General features: G+C 37.4%; 2 protein-coding genes across 2 annotated transcripts; both read right to left on the bottom strand.

The window, feature by feature from the left end:
- Positions 1-7,546: 7,546 nt before the first annotated feature.
- On the bottom strand, positions 7,547-8,485 carry TAS2R7 (taste 2 receptor member 7). The gene has a single exon (XM_019744712.2). It carries the CDS (start codon positions 8,483-8,485, stop codon positions 7,547-7,549), a length of 939 nt encoding a protein of 312 aa, XP_019600271.2.
- An 8,125-nt stretch (positions 8,486-16,610) lies between these two features.
- Positions 16,611-17,873, bottom strand: TAS2R8 (taste 2 receptor member 8). The gene is given in 5 exon segments (XM_019744710.2): positions 16,611-16,817; positions 16,819-16,928; positions 16,931-17,004; positions 17,333-17,738; positions 17,741-17,873. Coding segments are annotated over 5 exon segments (930 nt in total).
- Between the last annotated feature and the right edge of the window lie 237 nt (positions 17,874-18,110).

Raw genomic sequence — 18,110 nt, 5'->3', positions numbered from 1 at the left:
CCATTCTGAAGTATTTGCAAAGAAATGATCATGCAACACCATTCTGTAAAAATACCTTTGTTGTCCCTGAAATAAATGACAAATTCAGCTTCCCATTCACCACATCTTTCACAACCTGGAACTAACCCCCATCTCCAGCATTTTCTTCCCATATTCACTTCAACATTACTGAATTATTTTGTTTTCCTAGACAAGTGAAATACTATGTTATATGCATCGATTTAGCCATGTATTTTTCTCTACTTCCCTCCACACCCCACTCTCCAAGGTCCAGGTCACATGGCATCTCCTGTGGGAGGCCTTCCCTTTGCTCCCCTGCTCTGAGCTTCCAGCATACCTTCTTTTGCCACTTTTCTGATTGTCATCATCATCATGTCCAAGCTAAACCTTCCATTAGATCCTGAGTTCCTTAAGGACAAGAACAGTGTTTCATTTACCTTTGTATCCTCAGTGCCAAGAATAGGTTCCTGCCATAGTGATCATTTAAGGACAAAGAAGAAAATGCTATTGATTTGCATGTTTGACCATGGGCTTAATTATATGATTCTAACTGAAACAGACAAATGTTCCCTAAAAATGAATTTCTTCTGCCATATTTAGAGTTACGGGCAGCAAATTTCTAACAGTTTCAGTATAGCTTTTTATTTCAGCCACACTTAAATGCCAGTCACAAAGAAGGGTCTACTACTCAATACTTTTGTAAGAATAAAAGTGGGCATTGGTGTGTAAATTTTAATTACGTGTTTTAAATTTTACCATTCAGAAATTAAATATCAGATTACCTTGTACTTGTCTAGATACTTAGGGATCCTGATCTGATTTGGGGAAGAGTTTTCCCCCAACACAGTGATGATGGGCCTGGGCTGAGACTCACACTTGGTTATTTGCACATATTTTGTCTTTTGAAATGGAGCCATATAGTTGGTTCCAAAGCAGGCAGAGAGACTGCGGTCATCACGATGGTCTGTCCAGAGAGGCAAGCATTAGACTGAGCAAAAACCTGACCATCCACACATCACTACACAAGAACTGCTTTCTGAAGAAGCCAACTTTATATGTATTTCTACCTCTTTAGCACCCAATAGTACCTGTCTCTCAACGTCTACTCAAAACTTGAATGGCTGAAGACAAAAGCTTTCTGACATCCACTGATGTGTCATTCTGTTCACCTGAAATTTAAGAGCCTTCAGTGCTGTGTTCTGACAGATGCTAAGTACATCTATTTCAATTTTATTCTTGAGAACTGGGGAGATAACCACAGAGTGGTTATGTGAGTTTGTGGACCCACTGCAGAATTTGTCCCCTCTAAGCCTCCATTCTCACTGGAAGATTAATTTGATGGCATTTTTACTGTTCTGGTATTACTGTCAGGTCAAATTCTATATTTAACAGCTCTCAAAATATCTAATTATCTCTCTTTCCCCAGTTCATACTCTGTCAAATAAGCACAGTTCCCTTTGGGGAGAATTGAAGAATGAGAAAACATCTACCATGAAAACTTGCAGTGCCTTTGCAAGGTCATTCCTCAGTGGGACCCAGTCTCCTCTTCAGTTAATGGATTTTTTTGTGAAGTGACTTAGAGCTAGAAGCTTGAGAAGAAATAGATTTTCTAATGCAGTGACTCCTTGGAATTTTATTTTTTTCTTATATAATACAGGAAACACCTTATTTAACTGTATATCTATATGAATTCTAGGAATACCATTTCTACTAGTTCTCACCACAGATTCCTATGGATCAGTGTATGGTGATCAGCACCCTGGCTGGCCTTGCTGTCCAAAGTGATAATGATGGTTAAGTGCTGTAAATGGCAATTCTAATGTACTCAGTGACACTAGGGACCCCAGTTTCTTGGTAGCCTATCCCACCAGCCAATTCTGGCCTACAGAGAACATCCCATCATCGGGGTTCAGTATGGCCAGTGTTCCCCACTCAGAGCATGCATTATTGCCTCAGTGAATGGAATATTCTGAGGGATGTCCTGGGAATCATAGTTAGGTGGTGGTTTGTATCTCATGTAGTCAGTCCTTCCTGACATTGCCATCTCTCTGAACTTTCTGATCTTTCTTAATATCATGTCAAAGATATTGCAGCACCTCTACCTTATATACAAGGCCATCATTGTGTCCAAGCTTCATAGACGGAATATTAGCACTGGGTTTATGTGCCCTTGCCAGAATATTGAGTCCCAAGTCATTATCGACAGACTCCATGTCAATAAATTCTTCTATCCAGACTAAATAAAGAGGACTTCGTTTTCCACTACCCTCAAGACCCATTTCCAGTATGTTCTCCTATTCTTGCTGATATGTTAACAATGTGTGCTAATATTAGATTGAAGATATTTTCTTTCAGAACAAAACTGTACTTTCCTGATTGGGTTGTGCTAGAAACTTGTCCTGAAGTAATGAGGCGTGATAGTGTATATCTTTCTTTTTAATTCTTTTTACTTTTCAGTTACCATTGACTTACAAAATTATATTAGCTTCAGGTGTATAACATCATGATTAGACATTTATGTAACTTATGAAGTGATCACCCCGTTAAGTCTAGTACCCACCCTGACACCATACGTAATTAGTACAATATTATTGACTATATTCCCTACGCTGTACTTTACATCCCTGTGACTGCTTTTATAACCGGCAATTTGTACATCTTAATCCTGTCCCACTTTTCACCTTTCCCCCCAACCCCATCCTATCTAGTAAACATCAGTTTGTTCTCTGTATCTATGAATCTGTTTCTGTTTTGTTTGTACATTTATTGAGTTCTTTAGATTCCACATATGAGTGAGATCATATGGATTTGTCTTTCACAGTCTGACTTATTTCACTTAGCATAATACATTCTAGGTCCAACCATGTGGTTGCAGATGGCAAGATTTCATTTTTTTTATGGCTGAGTAATATCCCATTGCATATATGTAACACATCTTCTTTCTCCATTCATCTATCAATGGACACTTACGTTGCTTCCATATCTTGGCTACTGTAAATAATACTGCAATGAACATAGGGGTGCATATGTCTTTTTGCATTCGTGTTTTGGATTTTTTTCAGATAAATACCCAGAACTGGAATTGCTGTGTTACATGGTAGCTACATTTTTAATTTTTTGAGGAACTCCATATTATTTCAGCAGGGCATATCTTGAGGAGAACAAATGTTAACCTGCCTCAAACTGAGTTAACTGAACAGTTTCCAGGAGTGGCAAGGCTCTTCTGCTCTTTTTAAAGGTAGGGGTCTGTTTCTGGTGGTTGGGAAGCTTCCTGGGATTCCAAGGTTCCAAATTTTGCTTTATCCACTTAAATATCCCTATTGCAGGTGTGAGGGTTCTATATTTTTATGTCAGGGCCATGATTTTAACATAATTATTCCAGCAATTACCACTCCTCTCCTATATTGTCTTCCTCTCTACTGACTCATTTCAATTTGTATGCACTCACTGTATCATCCAACTTAAAAATAAAACCAATGAAATCACTAAAATTTTGCCTTGCTTCCATGCTACTTTCTCTACTCTCCTTAATAAGACTTATTAAGTTATTACATATTCACCATGTCTGTGCTTTCTCACATTTGTTCCTTTCTTACCCTTCCCCCAAACCTAGTTTCTGTCCCTACAGTTCACGAACGGTGCTCTTGTTAGAGTCACCAATTACAGATGCTCCTCAACTTACGAGGGGGTTACATCCTGACAAACCCATCATACGTTAAAAATATCATGAGTTGAAAATGTATTTAATAACTAATTTACCAAACATCATAGCCTAGCCTACCTTACATGTGCTCAGAACACTTACATTGGTCTAAAGTTTCACAATTATCTTGAATTTTATTTCAAGAATAATTGTCTACCTCTTTTTTCACCAGAAGCGGGAGACACAGAGGGGTATTTTGTACACATAATGGGATGTGAAAACACAAAACACACTGGCAACATAGTACATTGTAGAGTATCAGTAGTTTACCCTCGTGACCGTGTGGCTGCCTGGGAGCGGCAGCCCACTGCCCAGCATCACAAGAGAATATTGCACCGCGTATCTCTAGCCCAGGAAAAGATCAAAATTCAAAACCTGAATTATGGTTTTACTGAATGCATATTGCTCCTGTACCATAGTAAAGTAAAAAAAAAAAAAAGTAAATCTAACCATGATAAGTTGAAGATTGTTTGTCTATCCATATGGTCAAATCCAAGGCTTATTTTGCTATATCAGTTTTACTGTTTTTCTCTGCAGCATTTGAAAGTTGCTCTGTTCCTCCTTATAACACAGTGTCATCTCTTATTTCCACTTCACCAGACTTTCCTCGCTTTATTCTTATCTTCCTAGGAGTTCCTTCTTGTTATCTTTTGCTGGTCCTTTCTCTTCAATTTCACCTCAAAAGATTTGAACATCTCAGGGCTCAGATCTAGTGTCACTTCTCTATCTACAATTTCTTTTAGATAATCCCATTTATATGTTGAGGACTTCCAAATGTATATATCTTTTCTCTATATTCAGTTACATATTTATATATTCGATTATCTATTTGACATTTTCACCTTGGTTACTTCATAGATTTCAGATACCAGAAGCAATGTGTGACACAGAGCATTGTCATGATGGAAGATGATTTACTGAACACTTTAAAACACACCTTCTCTCAACCGTAGCTCACACCTGACTGAATGCACGAAACAAGTTGAAACTTGTCACACAGTTACTAAGGTTTGACGCGCCACTTCCCATATGGAAGATTCCTGCCTTTCCATTGGACTGCACTTGGCAGCAGCATTTGCTGTATTTTTCGATCACAACAGAAAGGCTCCATGTCACACATCGCTTGTGGTCGGCAATTTCTGTCAAATACAGTGTCTCTTCATCCACTTGATTCACCGGATCTGGACCACATGAATTCCGGCTCTTTCCCAAAGTCAAAATAACCATGAAAGGTAAACGTTTTGAATTAATTCAGGACATCGAGGCCGCCACGACAGCTCAACTGAAGACACTCACGAAAGAGGACTTCTAGAACTGCTTCAGAAAGTGGTAAGTACGATGGGATGAGAATGTTTGAAGCACGGAAGAGTATTTTGAGAGGGTTTAATGGCAATGTGTCTTTTACTGTAATAATTTTTTTTCAATTTAAACATTAACCATATTTTTTTATCACACCATGTAGAAAACATCCATTAAAAAATTCCCTAGTTCTATTGCCAGAATCTAAATCTGAGCCACTATGATTTCACATATGGACTACTTACTATAACTTACCAGATGGTCCCTTTAACTGTACTCCTCCCCACCCCTAACACATACAATATCCATTCTTCTGATAACAAAAATGAACTTAAATCTACATATAAGTCAAATTTTGTTATACATGGTTTTCATTCCTTCAATGTCTTTTCATTGCACTTAAATCTAAATCCCCTCTCGTGATCTACAAGGCCTTTCATGACCTTGCCACTCATCCTTTGCTCACCATGCTTTGATCATTCAGACCCTATTGCTCAAAACATTTAGTCCTCAGGGTACTGACATTTGATTTGCCATCTTTTGCAAAGGGCTGTTATTTGTCCAGAATATTGCATGTCTATTGCATGAATATTGTATATTTGCTATGCAAGTCTCAGCTCGAAACCTCATTTTCTGAGGTAGGGCTCTCCTGATTATGCTATACCAAGCTAGCTCTCATTTTCAGGTTTTCTCAGTTACATCAATCATGACTTGTAACTCTTTGTTTCCTTGATCGTTACCTGTCTTCCATAATGTTTTTCATGACTGTGCATGAAAGTACGGACTTTGTCACATTTCATCTGTATTTTAAACACTCAAGATGGTACCTAACACTCAGACATTCAATGTGTGAGTGGATACATATTTATTAAACAAGGAATAAAAACAGAAAGAAATCTGCCTACATAGATAAACCACTTGAGTTGGCGACATCACTTTTATCCTACATATGCCAGTAAGGAGAATTATGTACAGTAAGAGGTCTCTAATATGGCTTCTGTTTTTACCTCAGTATCCTTTGCCTGGTTACAGACCACAGAAAAATTGAATGTTGAGGTGCTATGTTTGTGAGTAGATGACCAAGATTCTAGAGTCCACAATGTGAAGACATGAGACATGGAGCTTCCAAGATTCCCATTAGCCCACAGTTCTTTCATTTCCATGCCTATAAATCCACATAAGCTGGCCCCTGTTTAGGTGGGGAGTAGGGACAGGTATTCTTTAAGACAGTATTTAAAAAATGTAAGCTTCACCTATGCATCTAATTTTCTATTGTTTCTTTAACTTACAAAGCACTCAGTAAATCTTTCTAAATTTATCAGTTTAGATAAATTTAAATCTCAGTAAATCTGTCTAAATTTACCACTTTTGCACTGTCAGATTCACAGAAGAAAAGTTAACATGAAACTAGTGTAAACATAATTTTTATTTTTAACAAATTTATTGATGAGAATATTTAGAAACATTTTTTCTTCTGCACACAAAGTCCATGGCTTCTCTAGGCTGGTTAGTAACAGTCGATTACTCCAAAATATCTTTGCCACAATGTAAATGATGTACTTTTGATGGAATTTCCAAAATAGATATCTCATAGATGACTTATGTATAATCTGAATAATATCCTCCTGGTGTATAGAGATGACCTGTATTGAATCAATGTCTCCTTTGACAGTTTGGGTATTTTAACATCTCGAAACATAAGTTTTTGATTGAAGGTCTCATCTTATCAGGGTGTCTTGACAATCAATGTCTGATACAGTCCTTGTTTGCTGAAAGCAAACTTACACATGTCTTTTGTGTAAGAAATATTATTCAATAAGCAATACATAGTTCTAGTTAGGCTCTTTATTTAGTTAACTATATTTTATAGAAACTTGCGATATAAATGATTCTCTCACACTTATCGAGTGTCTTTCTTTTGTTGATCTCTGATCCTAATTTTTGAACTCACTTTGGCAATATTTACTTTAATCACAATTGATGCCTTAATTGTGATTATAATCAGTATTAATTTCTTCTACATTCATAGAATTGCATAGAATTTGATTAAGAATTGTCACCTGATTGAGTCTTTTCCAAAGGTGGAGCTAAGTTGGATGATCTAAGAAGAAAAATCTAGGTAGGACCATGAGAAACGAGCTAGCTGCTTTTCATAGGGATGCAAATAACAGCACGATGCTATTACAGTTGTTCTGAATTAGTCATACAATTTTGCTTCTGGAGAAATGATTTAGAACTAACTATGAAAATTCTCTTCTCACAGTTAGTGTTAGAATATTAACTTCTGTATATTCTGAAACATGTCTTAAAAAAAAAAACTCTGAAGGGAGGGAGAGAAAGAGAAGAGAGAGAGACAAAGACAGAGACAGAGTAAAGAGGCAAAATCAGCTCCATATGAGATTTTCTAAGTTTTAAGTATACTAAACACATTTTAAGAGTATCAACCATGTGAAACCAATATTAATGCAGGAACTAAAGATAGTTAAGAAACATCTGTCCTCCTTTGTCCTAGAAAATGATAGTTTTCCTTCAGATTTGTTTATGTTAGAAATTTCTTCTTTTCAGAATATATGTTACTTTGCATAGCATGCTTAGAAATGCTTGTCTCAATTTACTGTTCCCCAGAATTAGGATAAATGAATGGCTTGAGGGATAGATTAGAGCTATCAACTCACAAACTATCACAGCTAAATCAGACTTCGGTATAAAGTAATTGAAGGTGACTACGAGAAAGGACAAATAGTAGGCAAGGAAAAGCAGGAGGAAGGAGATGACAGCTTTCATGGCTCCCATGTGGGCTTCTATGCTGGCATCTCTGAACCCTGTGGCACTGAGTTGCATCTGCCTGGTGTGTCTCCACAGGGAGAGGATCAAGAGGAGAACTGAGATCAGGGACACAGAAAGGGGGACTAGTGTTAATAGGTTGAGACATACCTTGATGGAAACATATTGATGTTTATTTACTCTGCATCTCAAAGTTAAGTTTGTTTTCCCCTTTGTCTTGACACAACGCCTGAAATCATCATTCCAATTCTCAGTGACGGGAAGGCTAATAACCACAGAGAAGACCAAGCACACCAGCAGGATCCTAGGAATCACCCTGTCAATTCTCCATTTCATCCAGAGGAAAAAAGGATGGAAGAAATTAGCTATCTTGAGGAAATAGAAAATACTGAGGCAGGCGGCAAACCAGACATTTAAATGGCTGGTCAGTGTCCAGAAGAAGTCAAGGATTCTCATTTGTTGACCGGTGGAATAGACATCTGGATACAGCACCAATGTACAAGAGTCTAACATTATTAGGCACAATAGACAAATTCTGGATATGGCCAGACTGGTGAGAATTAAATCAACGGAAGCAATCTTCCTGTTCTTCATCCAGTTCACGCAGTTTACCAATCCAACGAATGCATTTCCTAAGATCCCCACTGAAAACTCTCCAGCAGCTATGATCATTAAGGTGTTATCTACTTCATCTGACATCTCAGAACAGAGGAATATCCAATTTGTTTCTATTTGAATTGGTGTAGTTTGATATCTCCACCTACGTCTGAGATTTTGCTGTAATTTTTTTTACCTCTTTTATTGTAGTCTGTCTTATGATGAAGACTGGAATGGTAAATGAAGACTGCAGCTGTCTTCATTAAAACCTAATTAGTCTTGAAAATGTGGTTGGTGATCTCTGGCCTGGTCGCTGTATGTCCGTTTACCTTCCCAGCAAGTTTTGCTTTTCCACATATGGTTGATTTAGGCTGAGCTACAGTTTACTAAGATGTAAATTAGGCCGATTCCCTTTCATGGTGTGCGCTTTCTCAAGCTACATACTGCAAATTTTAGATTCATTAATCAGTTATGCGTACTAGTAACTCAACAGGCCTGCCAGATTTAGCAAATAAAAATACAGGACACTCAGTTAAATGTAAATTCCAAATAAACAATAAATACTTTTTTAGTATATATCCCAAATGCATGATAAGTACTTCCAGAAAGTATTGAAATTCAAATTTAACTGGGTGTCCTGTATTTTATCTGGAAAACCTAAACCTCAAAGATTTTTTGGCAATTAAAAATGGTCAAAAATTGAAATTTGTAGAGGAATCTTCATTTTACTGAATGATACTATCAATTACTGCTAAAAATCCAAAGTTTTGCTTAACATTGAGAGCTATATATGTTCAGGGAATTTAAAAGGCGAATATATAGATTATGTGGTTCTAAAAAATATTTTAGCTCATTTTATCTTGGATGTTCAGAGTAACAATCAAATGGCATAAGGTTTCTTAAAACAGTGCATTGTCTTATTAGTTAAGTGACATTTAATGGTCACTTAGTTTGTCATGCTATATATAATAAGGTGAAGGAGCCATGATAAAGAAGAGTACTGATTACTTTTAGGTTTTTCCTTTTCATTTAAAATGTTCCCAAAGTCACTTTTATAAACAAGGGGAAAGAGAGTAAAATCCTGTGTTTCATTCTACTCTCTATCCTACTCCATCCCAAATTGTCATTGAGTATTTAGATCTTTAGCTCTTGTAGCTTGTTAGGCAGATGACTGATAATTAAATTTACCTCATTTCTACAGACATACTTGTTTTGAAATAGCTTCTTTAAATTAGAGTTACTGAGAAACACATTACTACATAGTGTTTCCATGGAATAATTCTGGGATATTTATACCTTTCTTGGGAATGCAATTCTTCTCTCATCCTTCTTCAAAGGCCAAACCTTTATTCTTGAGACGTAGCTCTGATGATGGGACAAACTGCCTCATGTAGCATGTTCACAGGTGACCACTTTCCTCTGGAAATGATCCCTGACCCAGGTATATCATTTTCTTTCCTATAGTGTCCTGATAAATAAAGTACTCACAATAACTATGATAATACCCATACCCAAATAAATTTTAGACTAATTTTTTTTGTTTTACAAATAAATATACATTTTGTGCTTACTAGTGTGTTACAGCAGGGAAGTCATGATGCAGCTACTACAGAAAACCATATGAAAATTCCTCATAAAAATAAAATACAACTGTCCTATGATCCAGCAACGTCACTTCGGGGTATACATCCAAAAGATTTAAATCAAGATCTTGAAGAGACAATTTGCACTCTTAAGTTTATTGCAGCATTATTCGCAATAACTAAAATGTGGAAACAATCTAAATTCCATTGACATATGAATAGATAAAGAAAATGTGGTATATACATACACACATACAATAGAATATTATTCAATCTTTAAGAAAAAGCAGGAAATCTTGCAATATGGAAATACGTGTGAGCTTGGAAGACATTATGCTAAATGAAATAGGTTAGTTAGGGACAGACAAATACTGTAAGATTCCTCTTATATGAGGTTTCTAAAACAATCAAACTCATACTGGTAGAAGCAGAGAGTAAAACAGTGGTTGTCTGGGCCTTAAGGGAAGGAGAAGTGGAGATTTGCTATTCAACAACTATAAGTTACAGTCATGAATAAATTCTAGAGATCTACTGCATAACATCTGCCTAAAAACACTCTACTGTACACTTACAATTTCCTTACTACAATTAAAAAAAAAGCAAATAGAAAAGCATTCTTCTGCAAGAGTGCATTTTGTCAAATGCCTGCTGCTCTGAAGCCCAGCCATCCGTCATTGGAGACATTTGAAACATTAGAGATACAAAGAGCAAAACATCGAAAAAGACTAATGCAGGAAAACCTCCCCAGAAGTACTAATCATATAAAACATTTATTTCATCTACACCTGCAGAAGAATGTAAAGTTTATCCCAGCATTGAATTTACAGGTATTTTATAGAATAGAGTATTATATTCCATCACAGGAATATCAATACACCTGTCTTATACAACAAATAGCAACATAAGTAGCTCGCATATTAGAAATATACTTGATGAAGTGTATGTACTTAGACTGTAACTACCAGTATTTTATAGAGTGAATTTACATAATCATATGCAGAAAAATTGATAATCTTTAGGTAATTAGTATCTTAGTTATAATGAAAGAAAATGCATATATTGAAATAGGCCAGAATTTGACACAGAAAATGGTGGGAGCAAAAATGTAGTCCAATCAGAACAGACATGTCCTTAGATGTGCCAGATCAAGTGTTTCAATAACGCTCTAGTGAGGAAGGATTTGATGTTCACAGTAGAAGCACATTTTATTAATGACTCTTTTTTTTTTTTGTAATTTACTCTGTATGGACATAGAGTGATGTTTTTAGTAATAGTATGTAATTACTGCATTGTGTATAATAATTTCTTCCCAATTAATTTCTTTTTTAGAGTCCTGAGTGAAAACAACCCCTGCAGCTCTTATTAAGGAAAGAAATTTGAGTGAAGCAGCCTGACTGATATTCGTTACCTCCATCCAGATTGTGAAGAGCACTTAGGAACACCCCTTAAAGGGAGATGTTTGAATGGGTATTACTCCTATCCTGGTACTGACTCAAATGCAAGTTGTTTGAAAGGAAATTTAATTTCAAGGGAATAAATAGGAGATGCCAGAGAAAGGTCAACTAGGAAATATTACCTGGAAGACCATCTAAAGCATCACTCACTTGGGAGGAGAGAGATACAAAACTGAACCAGAGACAAGACAGATGAGAACTAATTTTTTTTGTTTTACAAATAAATATACATTTTGTGCTTACTAGTGTGTTACAGCAGGGAAGTCATGATGCAGCTACTACAGAAAACCATATGAAAATTCCTCATAAAAATAAAATACAACTGTCCTATGATCCAGCAACCTCACTTCTGGGTATACATCCAAAAGATTTAAATCAAGATCTTGAAGAGACAATTTGCACTCTTAAGTTTATTGCAGCATTATTCGCAATAACTAAAATGTGGAAACAATCTAAATTCCATTGACATATGAATAGATAAAGAAAATGTGGTATATACATACACACATACAATAGAATATTATTCAATCTTTAAGAAAAAGCAGGAAATCTTGCAATATGGAAATACGTGTGAGCCTGGAAGACATTATGCTAAATGAAATAGATTAGTTAGGGACAGACAAATACTGTAAGATTCCTCTTATATGCGGTTTCTAAAACAATCAAACTCATACTGGTAGAAGCAGAGAGTAAAACAGTGGTTGTCTGGGCCTTAAGGGAAGGAGAAGTGGAGAGTCGCTATTCAACAACTATAAGTTACAGTCATGAATAAATTCTAGAGATCTACTGCATAACATCTGCCTAAAAACACTCTACTGTACACTTACAATTTCCTTACTACAATTAAAAAAAAAGCAAATAGAAAAGCATTCTTCTGCAAGAGTGCATTTTGTCAAATGCCTGCTGCTCTGAAGCCCAGCCATCCGTCATTGGAGACATTTGAAACATTAGAGATACAAAGAGCAAAACATCGAAAAAGACTAATGCAGGAAAACTTCCCCAGAAGTACTAATCATATAAAACATTTATTTCATCTACACCTGCAGAAGAATGTAAAGTTTATCCCAGCATTGAATTTACAGGTATTTTATAGAATATAGTATTATATTCCATCACAGGAATAGCAATACACCTGTCTTATACAACAAATAGCAACATAAGTAGCTCGCATATTAGAAATATACTTGAGACTTCCGGAAAAATGGCGGCGTGAGGTGAGCCTCTGTAAAGCTCCCCTGGAATTTACAACGAATCGAACAACAAAAACTCCACAAAGGACTCCCTGCACAGCACACAGGCAACACGAAGAGGCCCACTACCGACTGAAATCACCTACAGGTGGGAGATTCATGAGTGGAGGGAGGAGGAAAGGGAGAAGTCTTGGAGACGGAGGCTGGGCGGAGGACGCAGACCCAGCTCAGTGCTCCGAGCTCGCTGCTTCCCGGAACTACCGCAGCTGCAGGAGAGGGAAGAACTCGGACTGCTAGGGCTCCGCCAGGGCTCCACAGGGCTGAGGGGATAGCATACAACACGGCTGAACCCAACGCTCACGGCAGAGACCTCGGAGAAAAGACTGAGGGAAAAAGGCTGAAAACGGTCGTTTAAGCCCGCACTGCCGAGCAGAGAACGGAGCCTTAGGCACTGAGACTAGCCGCCTCCCTCCCTCCCAGAGCTCGCCCGCCCCCACCTGCCCGGTGCTAAAAGCGAAACAGTAGCAGTGTCAGATCAAAACAACAGAAAATTTGCTGTTTTGAGAACTGTGGACTGCAAACACAATTCACAGCCCAACTAGTTCCAGCAAAGGGAGAGAGCTGTGGAAGCAGGACCGGCTGTGGTGGTGGTTGCCGCCATTGCTCTGGGCCACCTCTCACAACTCACCCCGCCCTGACCCCACCTATCTGGGCGGATCCCTGCAGGAGTAAACAGAACTGCTGAAACCTACGGGCTCTGAATCAGGAGCTGGAAGAGCTTTGGAACATCAAAAGCTCTCCACATACCCACCAGGACACTGCGCCCTGTGACCTAGACAGACTATTAACAGAGGAGAAGCCCGTCTCCCAGGGAATCCCCCATTGTGTGAGAAGTTGAATAGTGCAGAGAAAACATAGCACTACTGTGTGGGAGAAGGAAAATAAGTTGCAGTTGGAGAAATAATAAAACATTCTACCAACAAGTACTGGCAAACAAAAGAAAGACCGCTTATCAACCTGTTGCAGAAGTCACTCCTGTAGATGTCTAGGAAGAGAAATAGTAAACCAGTAATCGCCATGAATAACCAAGGCAACAAGATAGCTCAGAAAGAAAGTGAAAATCTCCAGAGAAGGCACTTAAAGATACAGAAATATGTGACTTAAATGACAGAGAATTCAAGATTGCAGTTCTGAAAAACTCAACGAGATACAAGAAAACACAGATAGGCAGTTAAAGGAACTCAGAAACTCAATCAAAGAACAGCATGAGCATTTTACGAAAGAGATTGAAATCTTAAAAAGAACCAAATAGAATTTCTGGAGATTAAGAACTCAATAGAAGAAATTAAGAATGAAATAACCAGCTTAGGTAGTAGAGTTGACCAGATGGAGGAAAGAATCAGTGACATCGAAGATAGAAACCTGGAAATGACACAGAGAGAAGAAGAAAGAGACTTGAGACTTAAAAGAAATGAAAGAACTTACAAGAACTTTCTGACTCCATCAGAAAGAGCAATATAAGAATAATGGGCATACCAGAAGGAGAAGAAAGAGAGAAGGAACAGAGAATATATTCAAACAAATTGTCGATGAGAACTTCCCAAATTTGTGGACAGAACTGGACCCTCGAATCCAAGAAGCAAATAGAACACCTAGTTACCTCAATCCCAACAGGCCTTCTACAAGGCACATTGTACTGAAGCTGTCTAAAATCAACGAAAAAGAAAGAATCCTCAAGGCAGCCAGGGAAAGAAGACGGTAATTACAAAGGAAAGCCCATTAGATTATCATCAGAGTTTTCAGCAGAAACTCTACAAGCCAGGAGGAGTGGAACCAAATATTCAAACTATTGAAAGAGAGAAAACGTAAGCCAAGAATAATATATCCAGCAAAGATATCCTTTAGAAATGAAGGAGGAATAAAGACCTTTCCAGATATACAGAAGCTGAGGGAATTTTCTAATACATGACCTGCAATACAAGAAATACTAAAGGAGGCTATTCGACCACCATCAACAGGGACAAATTGTGGCAACCAAAACTCAAAAAGGAGGAGAGTAAAGGTCTGAACCGGAATATGGGAATGGAGAAAGTAAGCGTGCTGAAGAAAATGGAATACTCTAAATATCAAACATTTCTTTTACATAAACTTAAGGGTAACCACTCAAAATAAATCCAGAATTGAAATATATACTGAAATAAAAGAAGAAACAGAGGGAAACATCATAGAATACCACCACACAGAAATAATAGACAACAACAAAAGGCAAAGAAACAATGGAGACACAGCCTTACCAGAAAACTAAAGATAGAATGACAGGAAATCCTCACATATCAATAATCTCCCTAAATGTAAATGGACTGAACTCACCAATAAAAAGGCACAGAGTAGCAGATTGGATCAAAAAACTAAACCCAACCATATGCTGTCTCCAAGAGACACATCTCAGCTACAAGGACAAGCATAGACTCAAAGTGAAAGGGTGGAAATTGACACTCCAAGCAAATGGTACCCAGAGAAAATCAGGTGTAGCCATAATGATATCAGATGAAACAGACTTCAAGGTGAAAAAGGTAACAAGAGACCAAGATGGACATTTCATAATGGTGAAGGGGACTGTACAACAAGAAGACATAACAGTCATCAATATTTATGCCCCCAATCAGGGAGCACCGAAATACACCAAGCAACTACTAACAGAACTAAAGGGAGAAATTGACCAAAACACAATTATACTAGGGGACTTAAATACATCATTGACAGCTATGGATAGATCATCCAAACAGAAAATAAATAACGAAAAAAAAAAAAAAAAAAAAGAAATATACTTGATGAAGTGTATGTACTTAGACTGTAACTACCAGTATTTTATAGAGTGAATTTACATAATCATATGCAGAAAAATTGATAATCTTTAGGTAATTAGTATCTTAGTTATAATGAAAGAAAATGCATATATTGAAATAGGCCAGAATTTGACACAGAAAATGGTGGGAGCAAAAATGTAGTCCAATCAGAACAGACATGTCCTTAGATGTGCCAGATCAAGTGTTTCAATAACACTCTAGTGAGGAAGGATTTGATGTTCACTGTAGAAGCACATTTTATTAATGACTCTTTTTTTTTTTTGTAATTTACTCTGTATGGACATAGAGTGATGTTTTTAGTAATAGTATGTAATTACTGCATTGTGTATAATAATTTCTTCCCAATTAATTTCTTTTTTAGAGTCCTGAGTGAAAACAACCCCTGCAGCTCTTATTAAGGAAAGAAATTTGAGTGAAGCAGCCTGACTGATATTCGTTACCTCCATCCAGATTGTGAAGAGCACTAAGGAACACCCCTTAAAGGGAGATGTTTGAATGGGTATTACTCCTATCCTGGTACTGACTCAAATGCAAGTTGTTTGAAAGGAAATTTAATTTCAAGGGAATAAATAGGAGATGCCAGAGAAAGGTCAACTAGGAAATATTACCTGGAAGACCATCTAAAGCATCACTCACTTGGGAGGAGAGAGATACAAAACTGAACCAGAGACAAGACAGATGAGAACTAAGTTCATGGTTAATAAGCCAAATGTGAGTGATTCAGCAGAGCCATGAAGGGAGCTCAGTTAAGGGCCAGCAATGAAAGTGTATGATAGAAAAAAGTGAGAAACCAGTTAGTGCAGCTCAGGTGTGCTCTAGTATTGGCCAAAGTCAAATCTTAAAAGAATTTAACTAAGCATTACATGCCTAACATTTGCAGTGAGAAGACAAAAAGAGAAGTGTAGGCCCTGAAATTCTTGGAGGGTAAAGAGTGTGAAGATGAGAATGTCTGGGGATATAAAGGGATATAAATGATGTCTTCATTAGTGTGCTGGTGGGTCTCAACAACACTTAAATATATATACCCAAAATAAATGTAATAACTGGAAAAAATAAGAATGGACCTATAAGAAAGTTGTACTTTTATCAGAAAATAAGATTTGCTTTTAAAGTTCACTTTTATAGCCAAGGTTTTACATCACACATGCTGTTTTTCCACATCTGAGCATCCTGACACATGCCTGCCTTAACTTGTTATTTCCAATAATTAAAATAAGTGACTGACCTGAGGGCATGAGAATTGCTATAACCTCTCCAAACATCACAGCTAACTTGCTTTCTTTCATATGGTAGCTAAATGTCACTAAAAGAGAAGCCAGGTAGTAAAAAAAAAAAAAGGAGGAAGAGAAATGAAGTCACAGTTTTCACGGCTCCCACATGGACCTGTGTGCTGGTGTCTCTACAGCCTATAATATTGAGTTTCATTTGCTTTGTATGTCTCCATAAGACAAAATTAACAGGGGAAAAAATGAGATTAATGACACAGTAAATGGGACAATTGCCAACAGATTAAACATTGAAAACATGCTGAAGTTTTTGTTTGTTTGTTTGTTTTTCTTATTGGGGAAGGGGAACAGGACTTTATTGGGGAACAGTGTGTACTTCCAGGATTTTTTTCCAAGTCAAGTTGTTGTCCTTTCAATCTTAGTTGTGGAGGGCGCAGCTCAGCTCCAGGTCCAGTTGCCATTGATAGTTTCAGGGGGCGCAGCCCACCATCCCTTGCAGGACTCAAGGAGTTGAACCGGCAACCTTGTGGTTGAGAGCACACTGGCCCATGTGGGAATGGAACCGGCAGCCTTCGGAGTTAGGAGCATGGAGCTCCAATCGCCTGAGCCACCGGGCAGGCCCAACATGCTGAATGAAGTATTGAATTTTACTCACATGGAAAAATTCAGTGAAGTTTCTTGTATGTTTTGCAATTTAAAAAATCTGCATTTTTCTGATATCATAATTTGATATCATTGTGAGCATAAGGCTGTTCAACAATGAAATCACCAAGCACACCAGCAGGATACAGTGAAGCATCCTGTCAGTTCTCCACTTCAGCCAAAGAAAAAGTGTGTGGTAGAAACTGGCTGTCTTGAGGAAATAGACGACATTGAGGTAGGCGGCAAACCACATGCTTAAGTAGTTGGGGAGTGTCTAGAAGATATTGACTATTTTTAGTTTATCATATTTATAAATATTGGGGTAGAATACCATTGTGAAGCCATTTAGCACCATTACACAGAGCAAACAAATTCTGGAGATAGCTAACCTTAGTCAACTGAAGAGAGCTTTTTCTTCTTAATCCAATCAATCCAATTTACTAGACCAATGTATCCAGTCCCCAAAATTTCTCTCATAGTTTCTCCAGTTATTATGATCATAAAGATGTTATCTTCTCTACTGAGCATGTTGGAAGAGAGAAGACCATGACCTCAAATATCACTGCAGATGAGCTAATCTACAGATAAGCAGTTGGAGCATAATAAATAAATTTTTCAAATCATGGAATAATGTTTTCATTTGTCATTATTTTGACTTTGATGTCATTCCAGAAGTGCCCAGCTCACCTCTAAAATAAGATTGCTTCTATATTCATAAAGAATAAACCAACGGATTGCTTGCTCCAAACAAATTGACTAGCTTTG

The sequence above is a fragment of the Rhinolophus sinicus genome, linkage group LG02, assembly GCF_036562045.2.
Source record: "Rhinolophus sinicus isolate RSC01 linkage group LG02, ASM3656204v1, whole genome shotgun sequence".
Lineage (NCBI taxonomy): Eukaryota > Metazoa > Chordata > Mammalia > Chiroptera > Rhinolophidae > Rhinolophus > Rhinolophus sinicus.
Note: the sequence above shows the minus strand (reverse complement) of the source record. Positions and strands in the feature narration are given on the sequence as shown.